Here is a 26,978-nt window from a genome sequence, read left to right as displayed (position 1 = left end):
CAGCGCAGACTACAATTAATGTCCCAAATTTGAGCCATTAAATTTGAGATGAAAATGTTTTTTTTTTAATTTTAAAATGTACAACTCAGATTAGATTTGAAAATAAACGGTTCAAATCAGACTCATAAAAATGTTGCCCGATCTATAAACCTCACTCTATTGTTGCAATGGCTCAGTCTACTGAGGTCTAAGATAAAAGGAACCTTTTAGACATATCTGTGATTTAATTTGATGAACCCAAATTCCACAGAGATGCCTGTTACAATCCTTTGATTGATGAATTGCAGCACTATAGACAAAAATCAAATATGGGACTTGGTTGATCTCCCTCGAAGAAAATACTCCGTTGATTGTAAACTAGTCTACAAAATCAAGACTTTTTTCTTGTGATGGATATTGGAAAGACAGAAAGCCCACTTGGGTATTTTGGGCTCTAAGTGGAATGTGTCAATGTGGCATAATATTGATCATGAAATTCATGATGAAAGCTCCAATTGTCTATTTTACTTCTGTCAGAAATTTATTATCTGTTACTGCTAAGCAATGTTAGGAGTCGGTTTAGATGTAAGTGAAGAATGCTTTGTAAACGTACGATGTTTATACTCTTTACATGCAGCCACCAGATGTGCTCCACCATCAATCAAAAACATAAGCTTCACAAATCTCTCTATGGTCTTAAGACAGATTTTGGGATCTTGGTTCTCTCTAAATTTCATCACAGATCTAGTAAGAAGCAAAGTGTTGCATCAAGGTGCAGCACTAAAGCAAATTGTACTTGGCTGTTGGCAGATTCATATATACCACCCAAGAACTGAGGCTTCGATGATGGTTACTATCTGATGTGGGAGTGTCAAATGAATTAACCTCAAGTCTTTGACGTTATAGTACAAGTGCTATCAAATTGCTCATGGCGGTGTCATTCTTTAAGCATGCCACGCACATCGAGACTGATTGTCATTTGGTTCATCATCATAGTATTTAGGAAACGACTAAATAAGCAGTATTTAGGAAACGACTAAGCTTCTCTATTTCATCTTCTGATCATAAGCAGATCGTCCTGCTCGTTCTCATGATTTGGTTTTTGTACTCAAGCCGGTTTTAGTTCAACCACCATGTAAATTTAAACGAGATATTAATTGTAAGTTGCCATTTCCCTTGTATAATTTCTTCATTTTGAGTATCTAAGCCTATACTAAGGCACCATTGTGCAGCATTATAGATACTTTTAAATTCCAATAGAAAGATTTCTCAATATTGTCTTTCCATAATTAGATATGCATAGAGTTTGCATTCACATACATCTTGTATTCATATGGTAGTTTTTTCTTTTCCCTTTTTTTTTTTTTGGGGGGGGGGGGCGGTGGTTACATGAAGATGAGAATTAATAATGAGAATTTCATTTCTCAGGTGGTTTTTAATTTATTTCTAGTTTCGAATTTGACAGACAGAACACTTTTATTGCTTCATAAGACCACAATCTTGTAATCTCCCACCGATATAATACTTAATACACAAAATTATGCCATGTTTGCACGAAAATGCAACATATGTTGGATCCCATCCACCCACAACTGTTTTTCCCCTTTGTTTCTGCATTCAAACTCAACCATCCTGTCAGCAGTTTGTATCGCAAAATAGGCCCTTTGCTCATTGCATTCCTCCCTTTCTCGTCCTGTCCATGCTGGGATATCAGAATAGACTCCAGAGATTACACCTGAACTCGGCAAGAATCAGTTCACTTAAATGTTGCTGTGGTTAAATGGAACTCTTTACATGTAAAAGTTACTTACACTTCTTTTTCTTTGTGAATGTTCCTGCTATATGCTTGCTCTTCATCTTGGCTACTACCTGTTTCATTCCAGTTCAATTGATTATTTCCCAATAAGTATATAGAAATGTTCAAAAAACCGATAAGGAGATCACCAGAAGATAAAAGTTTTTCTTTTCCTTTTGGTAGTAAAAACAAATTTGGATGTATTTAGAAAACAAATCATCTAAGAGATTAAACTTTAATTTCCTTGCCGAGATTCAATTTGCCGACATATTGCAAGGACCTTGTGGAATATTTGCATTGCCGTTGTTCAGTCATCTAAATGATATATTCATGTCATACCTGCCAACTTGAATTTATGTTGATGGAGACTAGTTTCCAGTGGAGATCACCTGGATCAACAATTACAGCAGAATTAGCTATAAATATCTCTTCCATCGTCTAAAAACATACTGAAGTATCATCACCTTTCCTCGTCCTTTTAAGAAGTTCTCCGCCCCTTGAAACGAAGTCCATTGCAGCTAATACATTTGACTCTTTATTATTGTAATCATGTTCCTCAGCAAGAGCAATTGTTGCCCCTGCATAGCTCCTTTGCAACCTTGCCCTCAATGTGGCAGCACCTCTTAATGCTGTACAACAATGTTTCATAATAAATGAGAGGGTCAGCATTTTATTACTCCATTAGGATGAATTTCTCTGAGAGATAATTATTTGAATAGACATTTTGATACCTGTAGCAGCTCCAGCAGTTAGTGTCATAATATCACCATTAGTTCTTACATTAATTGCTGAACTGACAACTGATAAGATTTGTTCATGATCAGCCCCCATATCCTCAGCAATTTCAATGCAGTGGGATGCAACTACAGCTGCTGCAGATGCAATTGCAGTGGACGCCTTTGAAGATTTCTTGTTCTTAGTCACAGAATTCTCTGGAGACGTTACTGATGAGGCTGCCAGCGCAGCCACTGCAGCAGCAACCCCTGCCACAGAAACTGCTGCGTGCAATTGGGCATTGTGTGTTCTGAGCTCCTGTTTTTTCCTTTCCCTTTGATCCTTTATCCATCTACCCACTGTCTTTCCTCGCGTGGTGTTTCTGTGGAGCTATATTAATATGGAGAATCTTAATGATATTAGAATGATACTAATTAATATGATTAGGAATATTGATTAAGCCAAATGAACAAATACCCCATTTTTGAGCAACTGCTGATTATGGATGTTATCTGGATTAAGTTCTTGATGAAGCAAGAATAGTTCCTGCAAAATAAATTGTTTTTTCAGCAAATCACCATAGAGAAAAAGAATCCTAAAACATGGATGATGCTTATTTACAGGCTTACAGCTACAAATTAACAACCAGGTAATTTATCGCCAAAATTCAGATCGAGAGAATTGATATATACATCATCATATATTGATCCCTTGCAGTTTTATCCTATTTGCAAGTTTGTAATTATCTATGCTTAGCTGATACCTATGGAATTACTCTCAGATGTTTTCAGTTCATACACTTCCTGCTCATTCTTGATTCAATGTACTTTGGTTATACATATGCCGGTACACGTGCATGTCATAGGAGACACTTCTATTATCCGAATGGCCATTGAACTTTTGGAATCGTCAAGTTTGGCCATGAACTATTAAAAGTGTGATTTTGTCCACTGAACTATCTAAAGTTTATATTTCAGGCCATTCGGTCAAATTTAATAGTTACTGTGCCCCTTTCTTTTGTCTCGTAAATCATGCGAGCACTCAGATTTGTCATGTTTAATGATTAAATGTAACAGAATAGCGTGAATGTAAGCTTTAGATAGTTCAATAGTCAAAACCAAACTTTTAATAGTTTAATGATCAAAATTCGACGATTCCCCAAGTTTTGTAGTCATCCAGATAATTTGTTCTCATTCAAATGAAAGCCTAATGAAAACAGCCAAAATTCTACTTTGACAGCCGGAAGCCCTGGGAGGTGGATGAATATGTTTCTGTTCTTTCTTGTAAGAATATATTTTCTTGATTCAAATAGCAATGAATTTGTCAAGCACCAACTTAGATCTAGGTATTCCCATACATAATAAGTCATTGTTTTCACTGATGCATCATAAGATTTTATGAGTCTCTTCAGTTAAATAACTCGATGAAACAAGATATAACGTTGATCTGTTAGGCTTAAACGGGAAGTAGAATAGTAAGGTCAACTAGAATATGCCTAGGAATTTTTGAGTATCATTCATATAGGAAGACAATTATTAGAGGCAACCAATCACAAAAATTATAATAAATAAATAAAGAAAAAACAAAAAGATAAAATTACCTTTGTATCATCACTCCCTCTGGGAGAGACTGGGGGACTATCTGAAGTTGATAGTGGATGAGTTTGCTGTAGAATGTGGAAATTAGATAAAAGTGAATATTGAAGCACGCTTAAATACTTGTAGAAATTAACGTGTGTTGTTTGTGCTGTAAATGACTACTGTAAGAAAAAAGGTTTGATAAAAGGCTTACTGCAGGTTCAGTTGAAATTAGAGGGCGTGCTTTTAGAGCTTGACTGTCACCTAGGAAAGACAACTGTGGCTTTTCATCATGGTTCATTGCACCGTTAGTATGAGTGAGAGCTTTTGAGAGTTCCATGGAGGACAAACTCCAGGACCTGGCAAGGAATTCCATGGACTCAGTAGGGGTTTCAGGTGGAGGACATGTTGCTGGTAGCCAAATTGCTTCACTGTCTTCCTTGATGCCTTCAAGCTTATTGGGCATGCATTTGGAGCTGAAGGAACTCACTGAGAGAGAAACAACACATGCAAAGGAAAAGACTGTGTTTATAACTAAGGTGACATTATTGTAATTTTGTTAACTTTAAAGAATCATAAGTTGTGATCGAGCTTACTACTAAATTTGTACTCCTTGCAGCCTTGGATGGAGAGAAGCCTCTATTTAGCCGCTCAGACTAGGAGGATAGCTTTGAATTGGAAGATACATTGTTATATATAGCATGGCTTATAGCAACAATTAAAGTAGCAGTATTGTCTCTTCTATACTTTAATATCATATTATATGTCAAAAAAGGTTGCACTGCAGTAATGTTATCATACACAAACTAAACAAAAACAACAGAAAGTGTGCAGAAAATCTTTGGTGATTAAATACTCAAATTTTAAAACCAACATTGGAAGTGGAAGTACATGCTCTTCATAGTCTAATTTACTGTGTGATGTGTCCCGATTAAAGTAGAGGAAACTTTGTCTCCAACTAAGCGTCAGCCTTTCTTATCTCCACTTTGTTTTCTGCTTTAAGCATAAAGAGCTAAAGATCGTTTTTCGAGCGGCGGGCTTCATAATGACCAAGGACTACTTTGACGCTATTATTACTGCCCAAAGTAAAGATGTTAGGGCCCTCCATTCCTGTATTCTCCAGACTGCAATCAACCAACAGAAAATGTCGGAATCCTCCTCCTGTTGGGATGTAGTGGAAACTGTTGCTGTTGTTTGATTCTCTTACGCGACCATCTGTGCATGTAACTGAGCACAATTAGCACGGCTTTCCCTGATTGGTTTGAACATTGAGATCACCCTCAGTAACATGTGCAGATTGAATCTTTCCAAAATTTCTTGGAAGGCCTTGAGCAAATTTAGCCATGTAATAATACTACTTTTTATTTTGTGTTTGCAACGCCGAAGAAGCCTTTGTCTATTGACTAAAGTTGAAGCTCCAAGATTTAGAGATTGTGATTCCAATCCCCCTTCCCTCCCACCCTTCCCCTGCTAAAAATATTATGTGTTTGCAAGAACTTAGATTGAGGAATTGAGACATTCTGAATTGTAGACGGATTCTCATGATACAAATTGCTTAATCATTGATGGTATGGAGTATAATCCTATCTAAAAGACCTCCTCTTCTACCATCATTCAAAAAGCTCTTTCCCAGACTGGCTCCATGGCAGACTGTTATAGGTGCATAACAATTCTAAACTCAAAACGCACGGGTGCTTGACTTGTAAATGCCATGTCCTTTTACCGATGTTATTAGCCAAAATTATGCAACCTTGGCTACTAGAATAATGGTTTTCCAGTACAAAAAGGACATGAAAAAAAATATTAACATAGGGCACCTAGGCACTGGACTTATGGGGCTGTGGAGTCCATTTTGTGCCTCTAATGATCACCATTTTTCTCTCGTCCAAGCAGCAGCCATTGAAAAGGCTACCTAAGACTTAAGCAGCAGTTTTTATTTAGGTAATAAAGATGTGATTTGTGACTTCTATGCAATCCCCAAATTCGGGAGTTCCTCTTTTTGTTCACTCTTCATCATTGCTTTTACGGTAATCATTCTCAAAAGATGGCAATGGAGCACTAAGCTTCCTTAGGTCCCGTATTCCATTACAGAATCTCATCATAGCTTGTCATTAACTCCCTTGTCTTTCCGTATAATACCCACATCAGATCATTCTGATTTAAGCAACTAATCTAGGTAGGGAAAAGGAAGACATAATTTACACACTAGGTGCTCCAAGGAATCATTAAGGTTTAATAAGATAATTAGGAAAGCCAAATTAAAAAGTTCAAGAATAAATGCAAACCAGTCCCGTCTGTCTACATGTTATTTATATTTTTTTCACCGGCCCCGTGGAGTTTGGTAGCGAAATCATTCCAACATCTCGTGTCAAAATTTTTTTAATCAAATGAACGATATCTCTCATGCTTGTGCCTGTACTCTCTCTAACTGCTATAAGATCAAATTCCTATGATATTTTCCAGGGCAAGTTTAGATTTCCAGTATGTTGATGTAAATAAGCACATATAGGAAGTTTTACATAACATTGTAGAAAACTTCAAACATTAATTGTATTAGAAAATGAATGAGAAAACTTTTCATGATATGACAAAGCTCAAGGGGTGCTTGGCTTTAGGCAGGTTTTCATTGGTGTCTGCAATTGTATTGGTTTCTGAACCTGGGCATTTTCCTTTTGGGTACTTGGCTTTAGGCAGGCGTTTAGACGTCAGACAGGGAAAACAATTAGAATGTTGTTGCAATCAATCACCAAGCTCTCTCTGCAGACACCAACATTTAGGTTTGGTTTTGGAGCCAATATCGGCAGCCTTTCGTATCTTATCTTAACATGAAAAAGAGATGTAAGAATTACCAGGAAAGCAAACCTTGGGTTCACGATTGGTTGGGCGCCATGAAAATCCTTTACCTTTAGGGTCCGTTTGTTTCGGGTGAAAATGTTTTCCAGGAAAATATTTTCCTAATTTCCCGTGTTTGGTTGCACAAAAGTTACTGAAAACATTTTCCTCTGTAAAATATTTTCACTCATCTTATGGAAAACAACTTCCCTTCCAAACTTACTGAAGTTGTTTTCCGAAATGTATGCATCCTGCCTGTAGTATGTTCCAAACTTACTGAAAACATCTTGTAGTATGTTCTTTTTTTTTTTAGTGTAAACAGGAGGACTCGAACCCAAGACCTCTTCCTTACACTCCCTCCCCGTACCACCCAACCCAACCCAACCCTCCCCTAGTATATTAAAAAAAAAAAAAAAAAAATCTCATCCTGCTCATCCTATGTTAGTAATTAATTATGTATAATAGGGACATTCTTTTCTAGAGAAACTTTCAGCAGTGAGAGTGCAAGATATATGTCACAATAAGCATTGCATGTGATTGATATTTGACACTAAATGGCCAGCAATTTGTTTATTGCTTAAGGGGATATTTTTTATTCCTATATACATTTCTCCAAGATTTTTTAAAGTTAAACAATGAGATAAATTTTCTTATTTTGCATGGGAAGAAGTATGTAGTTATAATGTGTAGAAAGTAAAGATAGAGATAAAAGTGAAAATATTTCAAAAGTTAAACAAACACCAGAAAAATGAAGTAAGAAAATATTTTCAATAAGCTAACCAAACACCTGAAAATGATGAAAGAGAAATGATTTTCATGGAAAATTACTTCCACGGAAAATATTTTCCCAAGGAAAACATTTTACTTCCAACCAAACAGACCCTTAATCTTGTTATCTACAATAACAAAGATAAATAATCATCAACAGGGAAAATCACTCACCAAGAGGCACCTGTGTCTAGATAATCTTCCTCTTATGACATTTTCAGGAAAATTATGCTAGTAATTTGAAATGCTTGCAAAGCCGAAAGAATTCTTCCTTTCTCTGTGTGTATGTGTGTGTGTGTGTGTGTTTTTTTTTTTTTTTTTTTTTTTTGGGTAAAGCTATATACAACTTCTCGCTCTCATAAGGACATTTCATCCAACATTCAAGGAGATGTTAGTCAGGAACAACTGCACAAAGCAGAGGAGAACCAAAAACAATAGTTAGAACATGGGCAAACTGAAGGCAGTATCAAAAACTTCCTGGGGTCAATTCTCTCATAAAGGTGAAAGTCCTTCAGTTCTTCATGATTAGAATCAAAAGGAATTCACCATTTGCGGATAAAAACCAGCAGCACTAAATACCCCCATATGAAAGAAAATCTGCCGAGGTCCTCAATGGATTCAAAACAGGTGACTCCACACACATGCAGGCAAAACAGGAAGCCTAATTCCCTCTCAAAGGACTTCAGAGATATTCCAGACTTGCTTCTCTAAACTGTAAATAGTCCACAAGCCTAAAAAACAATGATAGATTCGTCATCAGGTCCTGCCAATTAACTGGTGAAAGTACTCAACCAATAGGTGAACCTGCTTTCCTCTGCTTTTCGAATACGAGTCCCCAGTTCAACACCCCAATCTATACTTTTGTGCCCATATACGAAATCAATTTAATAGCGCCACTGCTATCGCATTTAAATCCTCTTCCCTCCTTTCAACAAATTTCAGGTCATGTAAGAAACCTTAAAGAGAAAAATGTACCTAGTAACCTTTTGGGCAATAAGTTAGAATTCTTGTGCGCAAATAAGTCCGTGTCAAGTATGGAAGCAGCAGCAGCCCCAACCCCCCCCCCCCCCTCCATTTTCTTTCCTACTGGCTTTCCTACTTTTGCGCGGAGTATCCAATTAACCTTCCATTCATTTACTGAACAGAACATAGAAAAGGACACAACCCATTCAAATTTGAGCAAAGTCATTCAGCTTCAGCTTCTATATTGACCCACAACCAGCCAAAACACCGAAAGATTCGAAAAAGAAATTTGTTTGATCCTCCAGGCTCAAGGAAATGTCATCAATCTCTTAATTGACCAAGCAGACCAGCTACTTAGAAGTCAGCTCAAGATCATCACATTATTATTCTCTGTGCAAGATGACGCCAATTCTAATCCATCCTTTCCATATGAAGCCAAGATCCCTGTTGCATACAAATACTGTCCAACAATAGTAGAGATTCTAACAGAATATTTCCATCAAATCTTGTTACATAATAACATGTCAAAAGTTTTAAAGAGTAACAGTAAAATTCATCAAGTTAACTAGAAATGGTAGAAGGAAACAAAAACCCAGAAAGCCCTTTGATTGGTTATTACTGTATGCGTTATACTAAGCAAATGCAAGAATGGACATAAGTTCTCAAATAGTCGATCCTTAATTTGTCTTTGTCTTTGGGACTTAAAATCAAGAATCTCAACTAATCCTTGTTTCAAGTTTCGCAAACTTATATCATAGTCCTGAACGAGGTGCTATACGTGTAGTATATCCTGTTGACCTTGGTCGATCAATCCTTGGTTTTGATGATTAACAAACCAAAATGTAGATTTGGTCTAATGTTTTTATGTGAGAAATTTGTTAGAATCAGGTTCAATGGTGTCAAGGAAAGAAAACCAACCAAATGAAGAAGCAAAATCAGGTCACTCATGTCGGACGGCCAAAAGGAAACTATCGGACGTCCGAAAGGATGAAGAACATCAAGAAGGAAACTCTGTCGGACGCTCGTGAGGAAGCATCGGACGTCCGGAAGGATCGGACGCACGCCTCGGACGCACATCGATTGCATCGGACGTCCGAGAAATTTCGCAAAGATTTGATGACTCTCTGCCTACGTTCGGACGCAGGGTTCGGACGTCCGACAGGTGGTTCGGACGTCTGACAGGCACCTGTCGGACGTCCGACAGGCCAACGGCTAGTTTTGACAGCATTTAATATTTGACCGTTAGAGAGCCTTTTGAAACCATTTCTCACCTTCTATAAATACCCCAAAGCACAAGAAGACAAGAGACTTTTGCCAACACAAAATACAAGCTTACAAGTGAGATTTTTGAGTAGAAAGATTCTTTGTTGGTTGTATAAGGGGTTGGGGAAGTTGGGTTGTGAGGTTGCTCAAGTGAAGGTTACTCTCTTGGAGTAGTAAAACCTTGGTGAAGGTGAACCAATCACTTGGAGTGGTAAAACCTTGGTGAAGGTTGCCTCATTTGTATAAAATAGTTCTTAATTGGGTGAGTGATCTTTCAAGTGTAGGTTGTTGAGGGTTAACTAGAATAGTTGTAAAACTCCTTGGCTCAACCAAAGAGTATTTGGGGTGAGGAAGGAGTGAGCCATCACTTGTACATCTTGGTTAGCATCGCCATCAATTGAAGAGGCTATTGGTTTGATATTTGGTTTGCATTTCTTATCTTTTCTCTTTAATTAAGTTTTCTTTATTGTGCTTAAATTTGATATATCTTTGTGCATCATTGTGAATTTGTTTGTACTCATTGGGTTGCACCGGGCTCTTACAATTGGTATCAGAGCTTGGTCTCTTTTGATCAAGCTTAACCGCTTAGAGTAAAGATCATGGCAACCATAAAAGTTTCTTTTTTAGAAGGGCAATCTATTGATAGACCACCTATGTTTAATGGTTCTCATTTTAGCATGTGGAAACAAAGAATGATGATTTTCTTACAATCTGTTTACATTGAATTATGGTATGTGGTAGAAGATGGTCCTTATGAAGCTAGAATAGTTGACTCTATCACCAATTTGAGTAGATTAAAGACTAGACAAGAATTGAATGAAAAAGACAAGAAATACCTTTCTTTGAATGCCAAGGCCATGTGTATATTGTACAATGCATTAGATGTAAATGAATCTAGTAGGATTAAAGGTTGTAAATCAGCTAAAGATATTTGGGATAAATTGTGTGTATTTCATGAAGGTAATCAAGATATTAAAGAACAAAAGAAATCTTTACTTGTTTCTCAATATGAATTTTTCAAAATGCATCCTCTTGAAAATGTTGATAAGATGTGTAGTAGATTTTGTGACATTATTGAAGATCTTAAATTGCTTGGAAAAGAATATTCTTTGGGTGAGAAAAATAGAAAGATTTTGAATGCCTTGCCAAAAGAATGGGAAAACAAAATAAATGCTATAGAAGAGGCAAAGGATTTAAATTCTATGTCCATTGAATCTCTTGTGGATACCCTAACCTCTTATGAATTAAAGCTGGAATTCAAAGTGCAAGAGGAAGAAATGCAAGAATGTATAAGAGAGGCATAGCTTTTAAAGCATCTCAAGTGGGGGATAACCCATCCTTCATGGGTAATGAAATCATGGAAGTGGACAATGATATAACTCCTCACATCAAAAGTTTCAAGAAGATCTTCAACAAGAGATGTTCAAGAGGAGATTGCAAAATTACATGGGATGAATGCAATTCAAAAAGAGAAAAAGAAGAGTTGGCCCAAATGGCACTAATGGCCGTTGGAGAAGATGAGGTAAGTTCTTATCACTCTTCTTGTGATGAAGATAATGAAGATGATGATGTGAAAACTCTTATGATTAAAATGCATAAAAGTTTGAAAAAATCTTATGCTAAAAATAAAGATTTGAAAACAAAAATAAATGATTTGTTGGAAGAAAACTCCAAACTTTTTCAAGAAAACAAATGTTTGAGAATGGAAAATGATGATTTAAAAAAATCAAAAAGGTGTTTTTGATTGCAAAAATAATTTGAAAAGGAAGTTGGAAGAGAAAACAAAGTTTTATGAAAAAATGTTGGAGGAACGAAATTTGTTAAAGAAAAGAATTAATGACTTGAACGAGGTTCTCCAAAATGAAAAACAAAAGTTTTCTCAAACAAAAGAAAGCAAATCTTTTCAAGGCACAAATAAGTTTGCTAAGAAAATTAGTTGCATTAAATCCACTTATGTGCAAAATACTTCTATCATGTGTCACTTTTGTTGCCAATTTGGACACATGCAAAATGATTGCTATGTAAAGAAAAATATGAGAAAATGTATGAAATCCATGTGGATTGCTAGATCATGTTGTAATAACTCCCAAGGACCCTATTATGGTCTTGACTTGAAAAATAAAGGGGGAGTTTGCTTTTTGATTGATGCCAAAAGGGGGAGTAGGATTTATTGAAATTTCTTTGCATGTTGGCACTTTCTAAGGGGGAGCTTTATTTGATCTTATTTGATAAAAGAAATCTTCATTTTGTTTGTCATCATCAAAAAGGGGGAGATTGTTGACCTTGGTCGATCAATCCTTGGTTTTGATGATTAACAAACCAAAATGTAGATTTGGTCTAATGTTTTTATGTGAGAAATTTGTTAGAATCAGGTTCAATGGTGTCAAGGAAAGAAAACCAACAAAATGAAGAAGCAAAATCAGGTCACTCATGTCGGACGGCCAAAAGGAAACTATCGGACGTCCGAAAGGATGAAGAACATCAAGAAGGAAACTCTGTCGGACGCTCGTGAGGAAGCATCGGACGTCCGGAAGGATCGGACGCACGCCTCGGACGCACATCGATCGCATCGGACGTCCGAGAAATTTCGCAAAGATTTGATGACTCTCTGTCAATGTTCGGACGCAGGGTTCGGACGTCCGACAGGTGGTTTGGACACAGGGTTCGGACGTTCGACAGGTGGTTCGGACGTCCGACAGGCCAACTGCTAGTTTTGACAGCATTTAATATTTGACCGTTGGAGAGCCTTTTGGAGTCATTTCTCACCTTCTATAAAAACCCCAAAGCACAAGAAGACAAGAGACTTTTGCCAACACAAAATACAAGCTTACAAGTGAGATTTTTGAGTAGAAAGATTCTTTGTTGGTTGTATAAGGGGTTGGGAAAGTTGGGTTGTGAGGTTGCTCAAGTGAAGGTTACTCTCTAGGTGGAGTAAAACCTTGGTGAAGGTGAACCTATCACTTGAGTGGTAAAACCTTGGTGAAGGTTGCCTCATTTGTATAAAATAGTTCTTAATTGGGTGAGTGATCTTTCAAGTGTAGGTTGTTGAGGGTTAACTAGAATAGTTGTAAAACTCCTTGGCTCAACCAAAGAGTATTTGGGGTGAGGAAGGAGTGAGCCTTCACTTGTACATCTTGGTTAGCATCGCCATCAATTGAAGAGGCTATTGGTTTGATATTTGGTTTGCATTTCTTATCTTTTCTCTTTAATTAAGTTTTCTTTATTGTGCTTAAATTTGATATATCTTTGTGCATCATTGTGAATTTGTTTGTACTCATTGGGTTGCACCGGGCTATTACATATCCTTTGGACACTAGGCCTTGCATGTTCAAAGGTTATGGCTTCTTTCCAAGCAAACGTTGATTCCCAAAAATTTTGGGCAAAGGTTTGGGCCAAAATTGAGCTTGATCCGCAGAAATGAAGAAGGAATCCGAAGTGATAAATTCTCAAGCCAAATGATAGAGAAGTATCACAAAAAGGTAATTCTCATGCCTTCTTTAACCAAACAAGGACATTTAGTTCAAATTACATGATCTTCTAGCCAGATTTGCATATTCACAGTGTATGAGCCTGCACAAGTATTTACCTGTAAACACCAAGTATAAAACTTTCCATCCTTGAATGAAGTCCTTAGAAGCTATATATTCGGCATTCAGAAGCAGCAGCTTCACAGGTGTTATATTGATCACATACCAAAATCTGAAAGGTAGTGAAGTGCAAAATAAGCCATAACCAGAAAAGCACTGGCTACAAATGGCTCCATCACTGGATATTACATGGATGCAAAGTACCTCAATCCCATCTTACATGATTCAAACTCTGAAGAACTTCGGTACCTAGGTTAAAACTGATCCAGGTGAACATACAAATTTTCCCAGAGGAATGCAACTGTTTGAGATTGAAATCTAAGATATGAATCAAATAGGTATATGGTCAAACAAGTAGCTAGTGAAACAGCTGGAAAAGGAAATTACGCAATATTTTTATGAGAAGAATGAAAAGATACTGTCCAAATAATCTCTGCAAAGTTTAATATGGAGCTACTTTTATCAAATTTCCATGTTGTAACACTATCAAACTCATTTGTACTTTGTAATCACCTTAAGAAATAAATTAGCAATCTTGTACAGGATTCAAGAAATGTGACTTCACAACAGGAGCAAATCATTTGGCGCCTTAAGTGCTGTCCATCAAATACCACTTCTGCAAGAGACCAATATTCGTTAATTAACCTATACTTTTTAAGTTTTCCGAAAGCATTGATACCGGTCTTCATGCACACTTATTAATCAGAACCTAAATCATACCACTTTACTTGGCAGAAGAAAGGTCGCGTGATGATGGCATCCAGCTGCTTGATGGGCCAGCTTTACTATTGTGTCTATGTCCATGTTTTCCTGTTTCATTTGGCTCTCCTGGTTTTGGAATATTTCTTTTGAATGCATTAGCCAGAGAAAATGAAGATGAGGGGTGTGGTTCCTTGCTTATAGTCTGCAGTCAAAATTAATAAAATTCATTAAGAATAGTATCCAGTTGTTATAACATGCAATCTACAGTTAAATGGTATAGCTTGAAGCACCATCAATGCTAAATGCATCTGCTATAAAAATTAGGTAATTGCAAAAAAAATTTATAAAAAACGCAAGGGGAGCAAATTTCTGGTTACTATTATAGTTATCAGTTACTCACTAGTTTCTCTGCCATAGTACCAGCACTAAGATCGCGTACAGCTCCGGAAAGAGAAGATATGTGACCATTAGGTTGTCTCAGATCACTTGTTCCTCTGTCTGCTGAAGCATATGAAGCACCATTAAAATCCTTAATCAACGTATGACCACAATAAGCATGTTAACAGATATTAAGCTTCTGCCTACAAATTATTTGATAATGCAGTTCTTATACAATCCTCAGAATCTGAACTTTTTTTTAGATACATCATAAAACCATTTTCAATTATATATATTCAACCCAAGCACCAAATTCATGAGTTCACAAAAAATTTAACTCCTTGATTAAGTGTCCAGAACATGAAGTACCTTGAAGCTTATCTAAACCCACTGGCAATTCTTTAGTGCTGGTCAACCCAGAAGCTGACACCGGATGCTGAGAAGTAAAGTCAGTCAAATGAACACCACTTATTTTAAAGGGGAAGCAACCCACTCACAATGTAGAATATAAACCAAGTTTTAACTTTTAAAGTACAAGCATATAACCATGTGAAACAAGAATAGTAAGATGAATTTACATGTGGTGGATAGGAAATTGTAACAAGAAAACCCAAGTCACAGATACTAACATGTAGCTGTAGATTCATCTTTGACCTCTGTGATTGTTGATACTTCATAATAGTCCAATCAAATACATAGTCAAATACAAAACCTGTCACATTGAGAAGGGCATCAATGACGTGAACATCAATTGCATACTAGTTGACCTGGTCAATGATCACTTAGAATCAACACCCTTTCTTTCATTTCCTAACTCTTAAAAAGCAACAGCATGATACTTATCCAATTCAAGGAAGATCTAGAAGATAACAAATGAACTTGAGAAATATCAAATGGGCCACACATATTTAATATGAAACATTAAAAAGAAAACCTTAATTTGTCATGCAATTTAATATTTCATCTAGGAAAAACGCATGTTTCTTTACAACATCAAGAATACATTTTGGTGAATCTTCTTTCCACCTGAGGGGAGTACATTGCTAGAAATCAAAAATGTAGAAATTATAAGACCCTTCCACCTGCCACCCCCTACACCCTGGTACCAAAACCCCCAAAAGACATCCTTACACTTTTTCTTTCTTGTGAGTGAGAGCGTCGTTCTTCAGGAAAATGTCAAAACTGAGTTAAGGGACCTACAAATTTATCCCTGCTTTAAATACCATGGTGACCAAGAAAGAAAATCAGAGCCACCTTTTGCTTGCTAGGACAAGCAAAAGCTTTCCTTTTTCCCCTCTACAAGTCACAATATAAGCAGAGTCACATTCAATGGCTCTATGTCATTCAAGTACAGGCTCTAAATTGACAAACTATAACAGCTACATTGACATAATACTAACATTTTAAATAATGGAAAATCTTTACTTGCTGCTGCTACTTTGCATGCCAAGACTCATAAAACTCTATTTTCAGGAGAATATAGGATAACATGAGAAGTATAAACAATCCATCCCAACATTGGGGTAACAAATATGGTAAACTGGATAGTCAATGGTAAAGAAATTCAAGTTGTGCACCTTCACGAGTAAATAAATCTCGGAATATACGCTTCAAGAATCCATAATCAGGCCGTTGATCAAAGGTTAATGAGTGGCAGTAATGGAGATAAGATGCAAACTCCACAGGATAAGACTTGCATAAAACCTTTTGACAAGAAATTCCCCAATCATTAGTGCACCAACAAAACATGAAGACTGTTCATAATTCAGGAAACTAATTTTATGATTTAAAAACTAAATCAGCATCCATTTATTACTGCCATTCACCTCTATAGCTAGCACATGTGAAATAATTTTTTCACCAATAAGATTACTGCATGTGTGACATTGTAACCAAACAATATAAAGGGAAGAACAAAGAACAAGCCTCCAAGATTGCATGGTCTCAGAACGGTAAATTAGTCAAATTTACCCCAAAAAACTAAGGCTGTTTCAACATATAAAATTTATGCTGTTCCTGGTTGCCATTAAAAAGCCTTACTGTTACCCCAATACTCAACACTCGAGAAAATTATATATTCCAGGATAATGTATTCCAGAATTACTCCTCATCAACCAAATGTATTTTCTTAAGGAAACATTTATAGGAACAAAACAAAATTAAATCATCATGAAAAATACCTCAACAGGTGTTGACACCTTTTTGTCACATATTTTATCATACTTTTGCTTCTTTGTAGCAGCTTTTAGACCCTGCCATGGAAGGCTACATGAAAAAACGAGTACATTAGTCCAACCTGATGAAAGAAAGAAAATATTACAGGTAAGAAGTCATGAGCAAATTCTTGTACACAGAGAAAATAACCTCGAAGAGAAATACACATACCTTCCTCTCAAGAAGTACAAAAGAACATAACCAAGAGCCTCTAAATCATCCCGTCGACTTTGTTCTATAGAAAAGAACCAATTACATAATAAAGGTTAATGCTCAACATGAGATGTGCAATAAAATATCAACACTTACCAATGCCCAAATGAGTATTACAGCTTGCATATCGAGCAGTTCCAGTCAAATTTTTCTTTTCCCTGTCTCGATCAAAAAATTTATAAATTAAACTTCACAATATACATATCTCAAAAGGAATGAAACTAATTCAACCCAATACTGCCAACAGCTGGAGAATATGCCCAGAACAACAATTTTTCTCAAGGTTTCATAACTATTAAACCATATGTGGTCCTTTCCAATGAATAACCAAAATCAAGAGTGTGAGCTGAAGCCTGTTTGTTCAAGTATAAACCGCAAATTCAAATGCTGAAGCAAATTTTGTGACCAATTCTCCACCCTAATTGGGACATATCACATCCTGAAAGCTGTGGAAGAGAATGTTGGACACTAAGTTGATGTCTATTAACAAACTGAAAATTTTACCAGAACATGTTCTGTGCTCCATTAGTTTGATTAATTTTTGACAAACAAGAAGTTCCTTCCAGGAGTTTAACACATGAATCAGAAATACAGATATGTATAATGACTGATCAAAATTATCAACAATAGCATAAGGATCCTGAAGAAGGAAAAAAAATTGCTATTCTCACTATATCAAAGGTAAGTGTTTGGGCCAGGCCAGAAGTTGATTCTGACATACCTGTAAGGGATGTGGCGGTTTGTGGTCGGATCGCGGTATCTTTTCGCAAGTCCAAAGTCAATAATATACACCTAATAACACAATGAATTAGTACCAAAAAAAATAAAAGGGAAACTCAGTCATCTGAATGACAACAAAACATGCATGTAAAGTGATAATAAGATACAAAATAATGATCAGTACCTGATTTGCTTTTCTTCCAAGACCCATTAGGAAGTTATCTGGTTTGACATCTCTATGTAGAAACCCTTTGGAATGCACATATTCTATTCTCGTAATCTGCAGTTCATTAACAAAAAATGTGACAATTTTTCAAAATCTTGACTCTAAATCAAATTTCTATATCAGCACAAACAACCAATATCTGAAAAAATGATCACATTCCAGAATGTATAACAGAAATAAAATGTTGTCACGAGCACATCCTAAAAAAAACACAAGAAACAATAAAAGTCTGGTTACCATCTGGTCAGCCAACATGAGAACTGTTTTTAGAGAAAACTTTGTTCCACAGTAAACGAAAAGATCTTCAAGGCTAGGACCAAGAAGGTCAAGGACAAGGACATTGTCATCTCCATCTGCCCCATGCCATTTAATATTAGCAATGCCACCTGAAATCACCATATCAGATAACAATGAACAATCAACATCGAAAATTAAACTAAACAAGTAGTCCACAACAACATACTTAGCAAGAGAAGGCATAGAAAACCATGGCATACTTACTTCCGCCCTGCAGAATATTATACAACTTCGCCTCATACATTAATTGTGGATGTTTTGTCTGCTTACTTTCCTATAATGCAGAAAACAAATCAAAAATTTTCTAAAAGACTCCAACATTTTGCATTTTGGCTACCTCATAAATCTGACAATGAGCAATCAGTTTGGAACAAAAAATTCCGTCTTTAAGCCTTTTTAGAGGTTCAAGGAACATAAGTAGACAAATTCCAAACCAGCTTTACTGTATGCAAACTAACCACGACAGGTACGAGCTTATAAAAATTACAAATCAATCATGCAAAAACTAACATCTCCAGTACAAATTTCAACACCACCCAAGTCAAAATTTATCCAATTTCGATGAAGTTACTTGAGAATAACATGTCCAGCTTTATTAAGATTATAACCACCACCATGCTAGAATCTATAGGACAAGGCATATCCATTATTTCAAGTACAGAGCCAATCACAAAGTTAAACATAGTCAAAATTCGCTACAGTTACAATAACTAGCATCTCCAGCTGAATTTCACAATCAAGTCAAAAATTACTGAACTTGGTTAGAGTTACAGAAAATAAACATCTCCAGCTCAAGTTCACAATTATTATTATTATTGAACTTAAAATTGATCGAAATTCGATGTAATCTACATTAAACTAACATCTCCACTCAATTTTAAAATAACAAACACCTATCGTTGATAGGTTCCTGGAAATTCAACAGAGTTAAACAAGAGTAACATCTTCAGCTAAATTTTGCCATTCCGATCATAACAAAAGCATGTACCTAAGCTTGTGAATAACAACATCAATAAAATAAGCTAGAAAAAATTGACCAAAAAAAAACTTGGAAAATGATAAATTCATAGGCAAAAGAGACTTACGATTTTAATCGCAACAATTTCACCCGTGTCGATATGAGTAGCTGAATTCAATCAGAAAATGAAAACAATAGAGGATCAAAAATGAAATCTTTCAAAACTTTCAACATAAAAATAAACAGTAGAAATTGAAACAATTACTAATACTACTGCTTAAAATTGGAAAGAAAGCAAGAGACCGAGATATATTACTCCGAACGAACCGCCACCGATCTTGCGCCCAAGCTTATATTTCTCTCCAATTATTCTCTCCATATATTTATGTATGTTTCTGATTATTTGAGGAAAAAAAAATCAGGAATCAATTTTTTTTTTAGGTAAAAAATCAGGAATCAATTTGGAGTTTATTCAATTGATTATAGAACCTAGGATTGAGAATTTTCCTTTCCCCTTATTTGCCTTTGTGTATTTATTCAGAAAATAAACAGAAATTCTCAGTTTCAAGATTTAGAGCTAATTAAGGGAGATTAAGATTATATGGAGGAGGAGGACAGGAGGATTAGAGAATATTCAAGGAAGTTAGACTTTTGTACTTTCACTTTGACTTTGACTTTGACTTGTCTCCTCATCGGTTTTTACTGATTTTGTTTTTTCTTTTTTCTTTTTCTTTTTTTGGGTTAATTTGGTTTTTGACTCTTCTCCTTGGATAACTTGATAAATTTTACTTTTTATCTTTTAACTTGTTGTGAATTCGTAGGTAAGCACGTGTAATTCAATTCGACAAATAGGCTTTTATTTGATTCAATAGATAGGATTTACCGTTTTATAAAGGCTTAATTCCACTTTGTCCCCCCAAACTTTGGACGATTATCCACTTAAATCCCTAAACTTCAAAATGGGACACTTAAGTCCCTAAACTTATAAATACCTCCCACTTAAGTCCCTAAACTTATAAAATGGGACACTTAAATCCCTAAACCCTTATAAAATGGAATACTTCGACCACCAACGGCATTCAGGATTTGTTAACAATTTTCCTTAAGTGAGAGGTATTTATAAGTTTAGGGATTTAAGTGTCTCATTTTGAAGTTTAGGGACTTAAGTGGGTAATCGTCCAAAGTTTGGGGGGTCAAAGTGGAATTAACCCTTTTATAAAAGTTCTTGAAATTAGGAATGTGAAATAGTTGATTTATGATATTAAAATTTGAAATAGTAATTGCAATTCAAGAAAGGATCAAACAAAATTTGTACTAACTCATTTGCATTAATGGTAGATCATATAACCTCAGATTTAACAATTGTAAATATTTTTGGGAGGTGTCTTTATTTCTTTTAGTATACAAAATTCGATCGAAAATTAAACAGTTCCTTTTTTGCCTCCTAACTTGAGCAATTACGACTATAGTTGGAAGGGTAAATGAATTGATAAGTAACTTCAGATGGAACAGAGATCTTGTGAATAGAATATTTAACCAAGAAAATGCAAAGAACATACTGAAGATCCCAATAAGCATATCTGGACTGTGCCTTTTGGAAACACTCAAAATCTGACATATACACTGTCAGAACAGGATACATTGAGTGCATAAAGAAGTCAGGAAGAATGGAAGGGACTACAAAAGAGGGCAAATTCTACCAACAAATGAGCTAATTCATAGGAGGACCAAAACTCGAGAAGCATGGTGCAAGTATTGTGGAGATAAAGTGGAAACACTTGAGCATATTTTATTCTTCTGTCCAAAGGCTGAACAAGTATGGCAAGTAGCCCCTTTTCAATGGGACGGATTACTGGAGAGAAGATGGAATTTCTGGGACTGGTGGGAAGGATTAATTGAGGCATTGAGAAGAGAAAATGGGAGAGACCACATCAACCTAACTGTTAATATACTATGGAACGACTGGAAGGAGAGGAATGGGTTCCAGTTTGAATCAAAAGGAAAGAAGGAAATTGAAGTGGTGCAAAAAGCCTGGCAAGAATGCGAGGAATATGATAGATGTTGCAGGGAACAGGAACCTCACAGGTCAAAGAATGAGAACGATCTTAAGGGGCACAGAGAAGAAAGAAGGATAAAGCACCACATAAACTTGCGGGTAGCTGTAAAAAGTAAGCAAACCAACAGAAAAGTTGGGCAAACCAACTTTTTCCTCCGAAGGAGTTGGCACCACATGAATTATGGGGTGGGAGGTCAATGATTCAAATCTTACCTCCCATGAATTTGTCATTATATGTAATTTTTTCTAAATTCATACGGGTGTGTGGTGCATTCGTCTGATCCAATGATGATTTAATTCTCGTTGATTCTCTCGATTCGATTAAACCACCCCTAAAGTAGGCTCGAGTAGAAGTAGAAATAGGAGTAAACGTAAGGTGGCGTTTGGTTCACACATCGGTATCGGATTCGAATTCGGAATCGGATATCTTGGGTTTGGAATGAGGTCATTCATTCCAATACATTTGTTTGGTTCAAGTACCTGGAATGTGTATCATTACTATAGTTGATGTTTGGTTCGTCGACTCTTTCGGAATGGAATATAATAAATATATTATAAACCCTATCGTAAATGATAGTTATTGGCTCTTTGTAAATGGGATATAAGAAATCTTCACTAATTAAATATATTAGTATAAATGTATTAGTAAATTTAGTCTAACTAATTAATAATTTCTATTAGTAAACATGTATAATTATTAGTATAATTGATAATATTAATTATATTACATAAATTAATATACATTATATAATACATATAAATAATAATAATATTATTATAAGTTTGTAACTAATTAAATTAAATATTATATATATAATTAAATATAAATATACAAAAGTTATAATATAATTATATAATTATATAATATATACAAATATTAATTATAATAATATTTTATATAAATATAATATATATTACATATTAAATATAGTTATTGTTATATATTATTATATTTAAAATAATAATTATTATAATTATATAACTTATTAATATTACATACATGTATATATTATAATTATATGCACATATAATATACATTTATAAATATACATATATATTATAAATATAATATTATATAATAATAATAAATTTATAATATATATTATATAAGTATAATTATATTTAACTAAATAATTATAATATATAATTATATAATACAATAACATCATTATTATAAGTTTGTAACTAATTAAATTAAATATTATATATATAATTAATTATAATTATACAAACGCTATAAAATAAATACATAATTATAATTATATAATATATAAATATTAATTGTACTCATATTTTATATAAGTATAATGCATATTAATATTAGATATAGTAATTATTATATATTATTGTATTTAAAATAATAAATATAATTATAAATATAATTATATAATTTATTAATATTATATACATGTGTATATTATAATCATATGCACATATAATATGCATTTATAAATATACATATATATTATAAATATATTATTATATAATATTAATAAATTTATAATATATATTATATGAATATAATTATATTTAACTAAATAATTATAATATATATTTATATAATGTACTAATATTATAATTATAATACATTATATATATGTATATATTATAATATATAATATATATAATATATATAAATATTAATTATATCATTGTATAATTATAATATGTAATTGGATTTGTTTCTTGGAATCAAACTTGGGAATCGGACAAAACCCACCAAAATACTTGGGAATGGAGAAACACCAAATTTTTAGAAATCATTCCAAAATTTCAATTCCCATTCCAGTGAACCAAACACCATTTATGGGGTTCATTCCATTCCCCGAATCCGATACCCTCTTACTAAACGCCCCCTAAGTTACACCAAGCAAAACGTTCCATTATCCAGAAAATAAAATAAAAATTGGGGTGGGAATCACAGCAGTAGACCTGCGAGGGAAGTTAAGGGTGGCATGGCCTGTGTCAGAACAATTTCCACATGGAGAGACCAAAGGGATGGAGGAAGCTGAAGCTGTCAGATTGGGTCTCGCCAAGGCAGTAGAGCAAGGGTGGCAGAAAGTCAGTATATGAGTAACCATCAAAGAAGGATCAGTCTTTGGGCTGGTGGCCACCACCAATGCATTAAGATTTAGTGGAGTGAGAGTTAAGGTTTGAACCCTTATCTCCCACCAATTTATCACAATTAAATGTGACCTTATTTAAAAAATTTAGACGGATGCGTAGTGCATCCATCTGATCCGATGGTAGTTCAGTCCCCTTCAGGTTCTAGGACCATTTCAAGCCCTCCCTCTCCCTATAATATAGGAAGCTATGTATCGATTAAAAAAAAAAAAAAGAATAACAATCAAAGAGCTCAGTAGAAAAGTACAGAACAAAGACCAAAATGATGCATTGTTAGCAACGCTCATTGGGGACATCATACAATTGAAAGACATGTTTTCAGTCGTGTCGGATATATTACAGCCCAAAAGAGGACATTAGAGTAGCCCAAAAGAGGACATTAGAGTGGCCCAAAATATAGCCAATGTTGCGGTCAGCTTAATACATGATGTAGAGTGGAAGCACAGCTTCCCACTGTGGATTTCACAGTGAAATAGTTAAGCTCTGTAGCTTATCTGTGATGGACATTGGTCCAGAGGTAAATAGTTACACTTTCATTGGTAATAGAAATGAAATTTTGTCGTTTTAAAAAAAAAGAAGACTATAGTTGGAAGGCCCAAGCTTTACGACTATAGTTGCCTTTGACAAAGATAGGCTAGTTGGTTAACCGAAAAAAAGAATAGAAAATGGAAGAACAAAATTTTGTTTTCTTTTTTAAATCAAATCAAGCAAAATTTGAATATCATATTTGTGGGTCCTTATCGTTACAGATTAATTTTCTACGTACCTATTAGATATATACTATCAAGCTTAGGTGTTAGCATATGTAGTATCAAGCTTGTGTGTTTGGATTGCCAAATTATCCTAAATAATATTTCGCTTGCATTATGAACACATTTCCCAATTCACCTTTTCATATTTCCAACTACTTTTTATCTCAAATATATCACATCACAAAAAATGCTACAGTATATTTCAAATAATACTCTATCCAGACATATATATATATATATCTTTATTATTATAAGGACAAAAGTAAAAGATAGTACTAAAAACACAAATAAAATAAGTGAAAATCTTATATATACTAATAATGTATATACTATCGCAGTTGAATGCACAATATATATAAAATTTGGATTTCAAATTCAAATTTGAATTATGTATCATATATTCAATGGTGAACGTGTATATATATTATTAGTATATAGAAAATTAATCCATAAAATGAAGATAAGAGTTTGAATTTCAGAGAAATAGAAAGCTATAATGGGGTGACAGGAGGAGTGATTCTGTGGAGAATAAAAGAGAACAGAGAGATAGAAGCTATGTTATAAAACTCGGACCAGATCGATCGATTCAACCGATCAAACTGAAAATCGATCAAATGTTCGGTCCGAATTATCTTAAAGACTCGGGTTGATAAAACTTGATCGGGTTTGACCAGAAGAACCGGTAAAAACCGGGCTCCACGGCCTAGCCTTGCTTTGCTACTTTCAATGAGCTTTCTGAATGGAAATTTTTGACTGAGGAACACGACTCTCTCTTTCTCTCTCTTCGAATGCTCTGAGATTCTGATTTGACAGAGCAGACCCCAACCAGTTTTATCAATCATGCTTTCACATAGCCCCTCGGGGTCAGCTCGGCTGGTGAGCCTCGGGGGTAATCTTCGGGGTGGCACAGGTTCGAGTCTGGCCTTACATACCGCCTGGGTGCTCTTGGGGGGCGAGGTACTTCAGGCGCAGGGGATTAGTCGGGCCGTCTTCGGGTCTTGACCCGGACAACCCTGTGTTGACAAAAAAAAAAAAAAAAAAAAAAAAAAATCAAAATCATGCTTTCACATGGTGTCAAAAGCATTTTCAATATGTTTTGACTTATAGGTTATTAAAAATTATTAATATATCTCAAATATTTTATACTTTATAAATATTTATCTTAATATTGGATGTTATTTTTTAATTAAATTCATAATTTTAATTCTAAACTTGTTAATGTTTATTGAATAATATAAATTGCTACTTCATCGTTCTAATTTCTTTATATTTTTTTATTAAATATATTTAAAACATCAAATATATATGAATATACCTTTATTAATATTAACATGCTCTTAGATATTTTATATATAATATTTTATTTTAAATAATTTTTATTTATGACATCATTCAATTTAATCTTCGATTGAATCCATTAATCCTTGACCTCTAAACTTGATCGTGTCGATGCCTGGCACGAGTATGAAAACATAGGATAGAAGTACTCTGCTCTGCCTGCAAGTGGAAAAGCAAAGGAGGGAGTAGCCTGTTCTGGGAAAAAGTTCTTGGAGGACGTGGAAAGCATAAAAGTGAAATAAATGAAGACACTTTTCTGATAAAGTAAAGGGTTACAATTTTTTTTTTTTTTTGGTTATTTCCCCTTTGGACTTTTCTATTTTAATGTAGAAGGTGACCTAACTAAGAGTGAGCGGTAAAGAACTTAAACGGGAATAAGGAAAAAATTGCGGTGAGCGTGGATCGAACACGCGACCTTCAGATCTTCAGTCTGACGCTCTCCCAACTGAGCTATCCCCGCTCCCTGCTATTGTTCCAGGATTATTACCTCATAAATTCTTAAATAAGTTTTTATTGACTGAACAAGTCTTCATTTTGATATATCTGTGGGTGAAACCTTAACCATATGAATCATATGATATGATCACTAAAATTCCGTCCTGTAGAAAATCCTACTAATAGCTTACAGGATAAGGTAACATAAAACAGTTCCACAATAAGAAAGAGAATGATTAAGAATATTTCATAAACAAAAAAGAAAAAAATAAACTCTTTGTTTTTGGAGCCAAAAGGTACCTTCTATTTATATTTCTTCTACTCTTTCACTCTTGACAACCAAATGGTTTTCTTCTTGTGTGAGTACAGAAATACAGACAAGGGCATAGAAATAGACTATATATCTTTTGGTCATTTTCGCGTGTGAGTACAGAAATACGCACAAAGGCATAGAAATATACTATAGATGTTTTGGTCATTTTCACAATTGATGTGTAGATATTGCTAACAATAAAAAGTGACCTCTCCTTCTAAACTTCCCTAACTTGTTTTCTAGTAAACACTTGTCTGGAGTGCAGATTTCTAAATTTTCTGTGTATTCGATGTTTTGATTCTTTCTATTTACATGTCCAAAACATCTAGTGTAAGCTGATGCACATAAATTTGAAAGATCACATAGGCTTCAGGTCTAGTTCCGAGTCCAGTTAGCAATTTAGCAATTGTTCGACTCTTTTACCAAGAGAATTTGTACTAGTAACTAGTCTAAATTATGCATAAGTTGTTAGAATCCTTAAGTTTTCAGATTGTAGTAGTTCTCTGAATATTTTTTCTTTATCAAAAGAAAGATGAAATTTAAGAAATGAAAATAAAAAAAAAAACCGAAAATTTGAACTCAAACTTAACGTTTTTTTTTTCTTTTGTTTTCCGCAGACAACAACTATTGTATTACCTATCTATCCTATACTACAGGGGAGGGGGAGCCTAAAGAGACTGTATTTGAGACTAACAGATACACAGATCTTACTACACCAAAGGACTGCTTTGGCACAACGCTGGGATTCTAAACCGTTCAAGTTGTAGTAGTTTT

The 26,978-nt window shown here is 34.7% G+C and overlaps 2 protein-coding genes and 1 non-coding gene across 5 annotated transcripts; all 3 read right to left on the bottom strand.

The window, feature by feature from the left end:
- Nucleotides 1-1,436: 1,436 nt before the first annotated feature.
- LOC113780583 (VAN3-binding protein) lies at nt 1,437-4,793 on the bottom strand. The gene is made up of 9 exons (XM_027326371.1): nt 4,662-4,793; nt 4,280-4,554; nt 4,089-4,154; nt 2,966-3,034; nt 2,506-2,878; nt 2,239-2,403; nt 2,114-2,163; nt 1,791-1,848; nt 1,437-1,714 (listed from the first exon to the last, which is right to left on the bottom strand). Coding segments are annotated over exons 1-9 (1,254 nt in total). The 5' UTR covers nt 4,663-4,793; the 3' UTR covers nt 1,437-1,517.
- Nucleotides 4,794-8,752: 3,959 nt separating this feature from the next.
- On the bottom strand, nt 8,753-19,729 carry LOC113779013 (casein kinase 1-like protein 3). 3 transcript variants are annotated; one of them, XR_003469422.1, is made up of 17 exons: nt 19,490-19,729; nt 19,314-19,354; nt 18,433-18,502; nt 18,169-18,317; nt 17,890-17,985; nt 17,707-17,777; nt 17,082-17,143; nt 16,944-17,007; nt 16,739-16,823; nt 16,136-16,262; nt 15,188-15,270; nt 14,928-14,994; nt 14,581-14,681; nt 14,199-14,382; nt 13,992-14,094; nt 13,478-13,727; nt 8,753-9,072 (listed from the first exon to the last, which is right to left on the bottom strand). XR_003469422.1 is itself a non-coding variant. In XM_027324411.1 (15 exons), exons 1-14 carry the CDS (start codon nt 19,563-19,565, stop codon nt 14,203-14,205), a joined length of 1,272 nt encoding a protein of 423 aa, XP_027180212.1. In that variant the 5' UTR covers nt 19,566-19,729; the 3' UTR covers nt 13,848-14,094; nt 14,199-14,202. The 3 variants fall into 3 exon arrangements, 2 of the variants coding, with proteins under 2 accessions (XP_027180212.1, XP_027180213.1); XM_027324411.1 differs by lacking the exons at nt 8,753-9,072; nt 13,478-13,727 and having other exon boundaries at nt 13,848-14,094; XM_027324412.1 differs by lacking the exons at nt 8,753-9,072; nt 13,478-13,727 and having other exon boundaries at nt 13,848-14,094; nt 14,581-14,678.
- Nucleotides 19,730-25,843: 6,114 nt separating this feature from the next.
- Nucleotides 25,844-25,916, bottom strand: TRNAF-GAA. Its single transcript has one exon. It is a non-coding gene; the product is annotated as a tRNA-Phe (tRNA).
- Between the last annotated feature and the right edge of the window lie 1,062 nt (nt 25,917-26,978).

This window comes from Coffea eugenioides, chromosome 8, assembly GCF_003713205.1.
Source record: "Coffea eugenioides isolate CCC68of chromosome 8, Ceug_1.0, whole genome shotgun sequence".
Lineage (NCBI taxonomy): Eukaryota > Viridiplantae > Streptophyta > Magnoliopsida > Gentianales > Rubiaceae > Coffea > Coffea eugenioides.
Note: the sequence above shows the minus strand (reverse complement) of the source record. Positions and strands in the feature narration are given on the sequence as shown.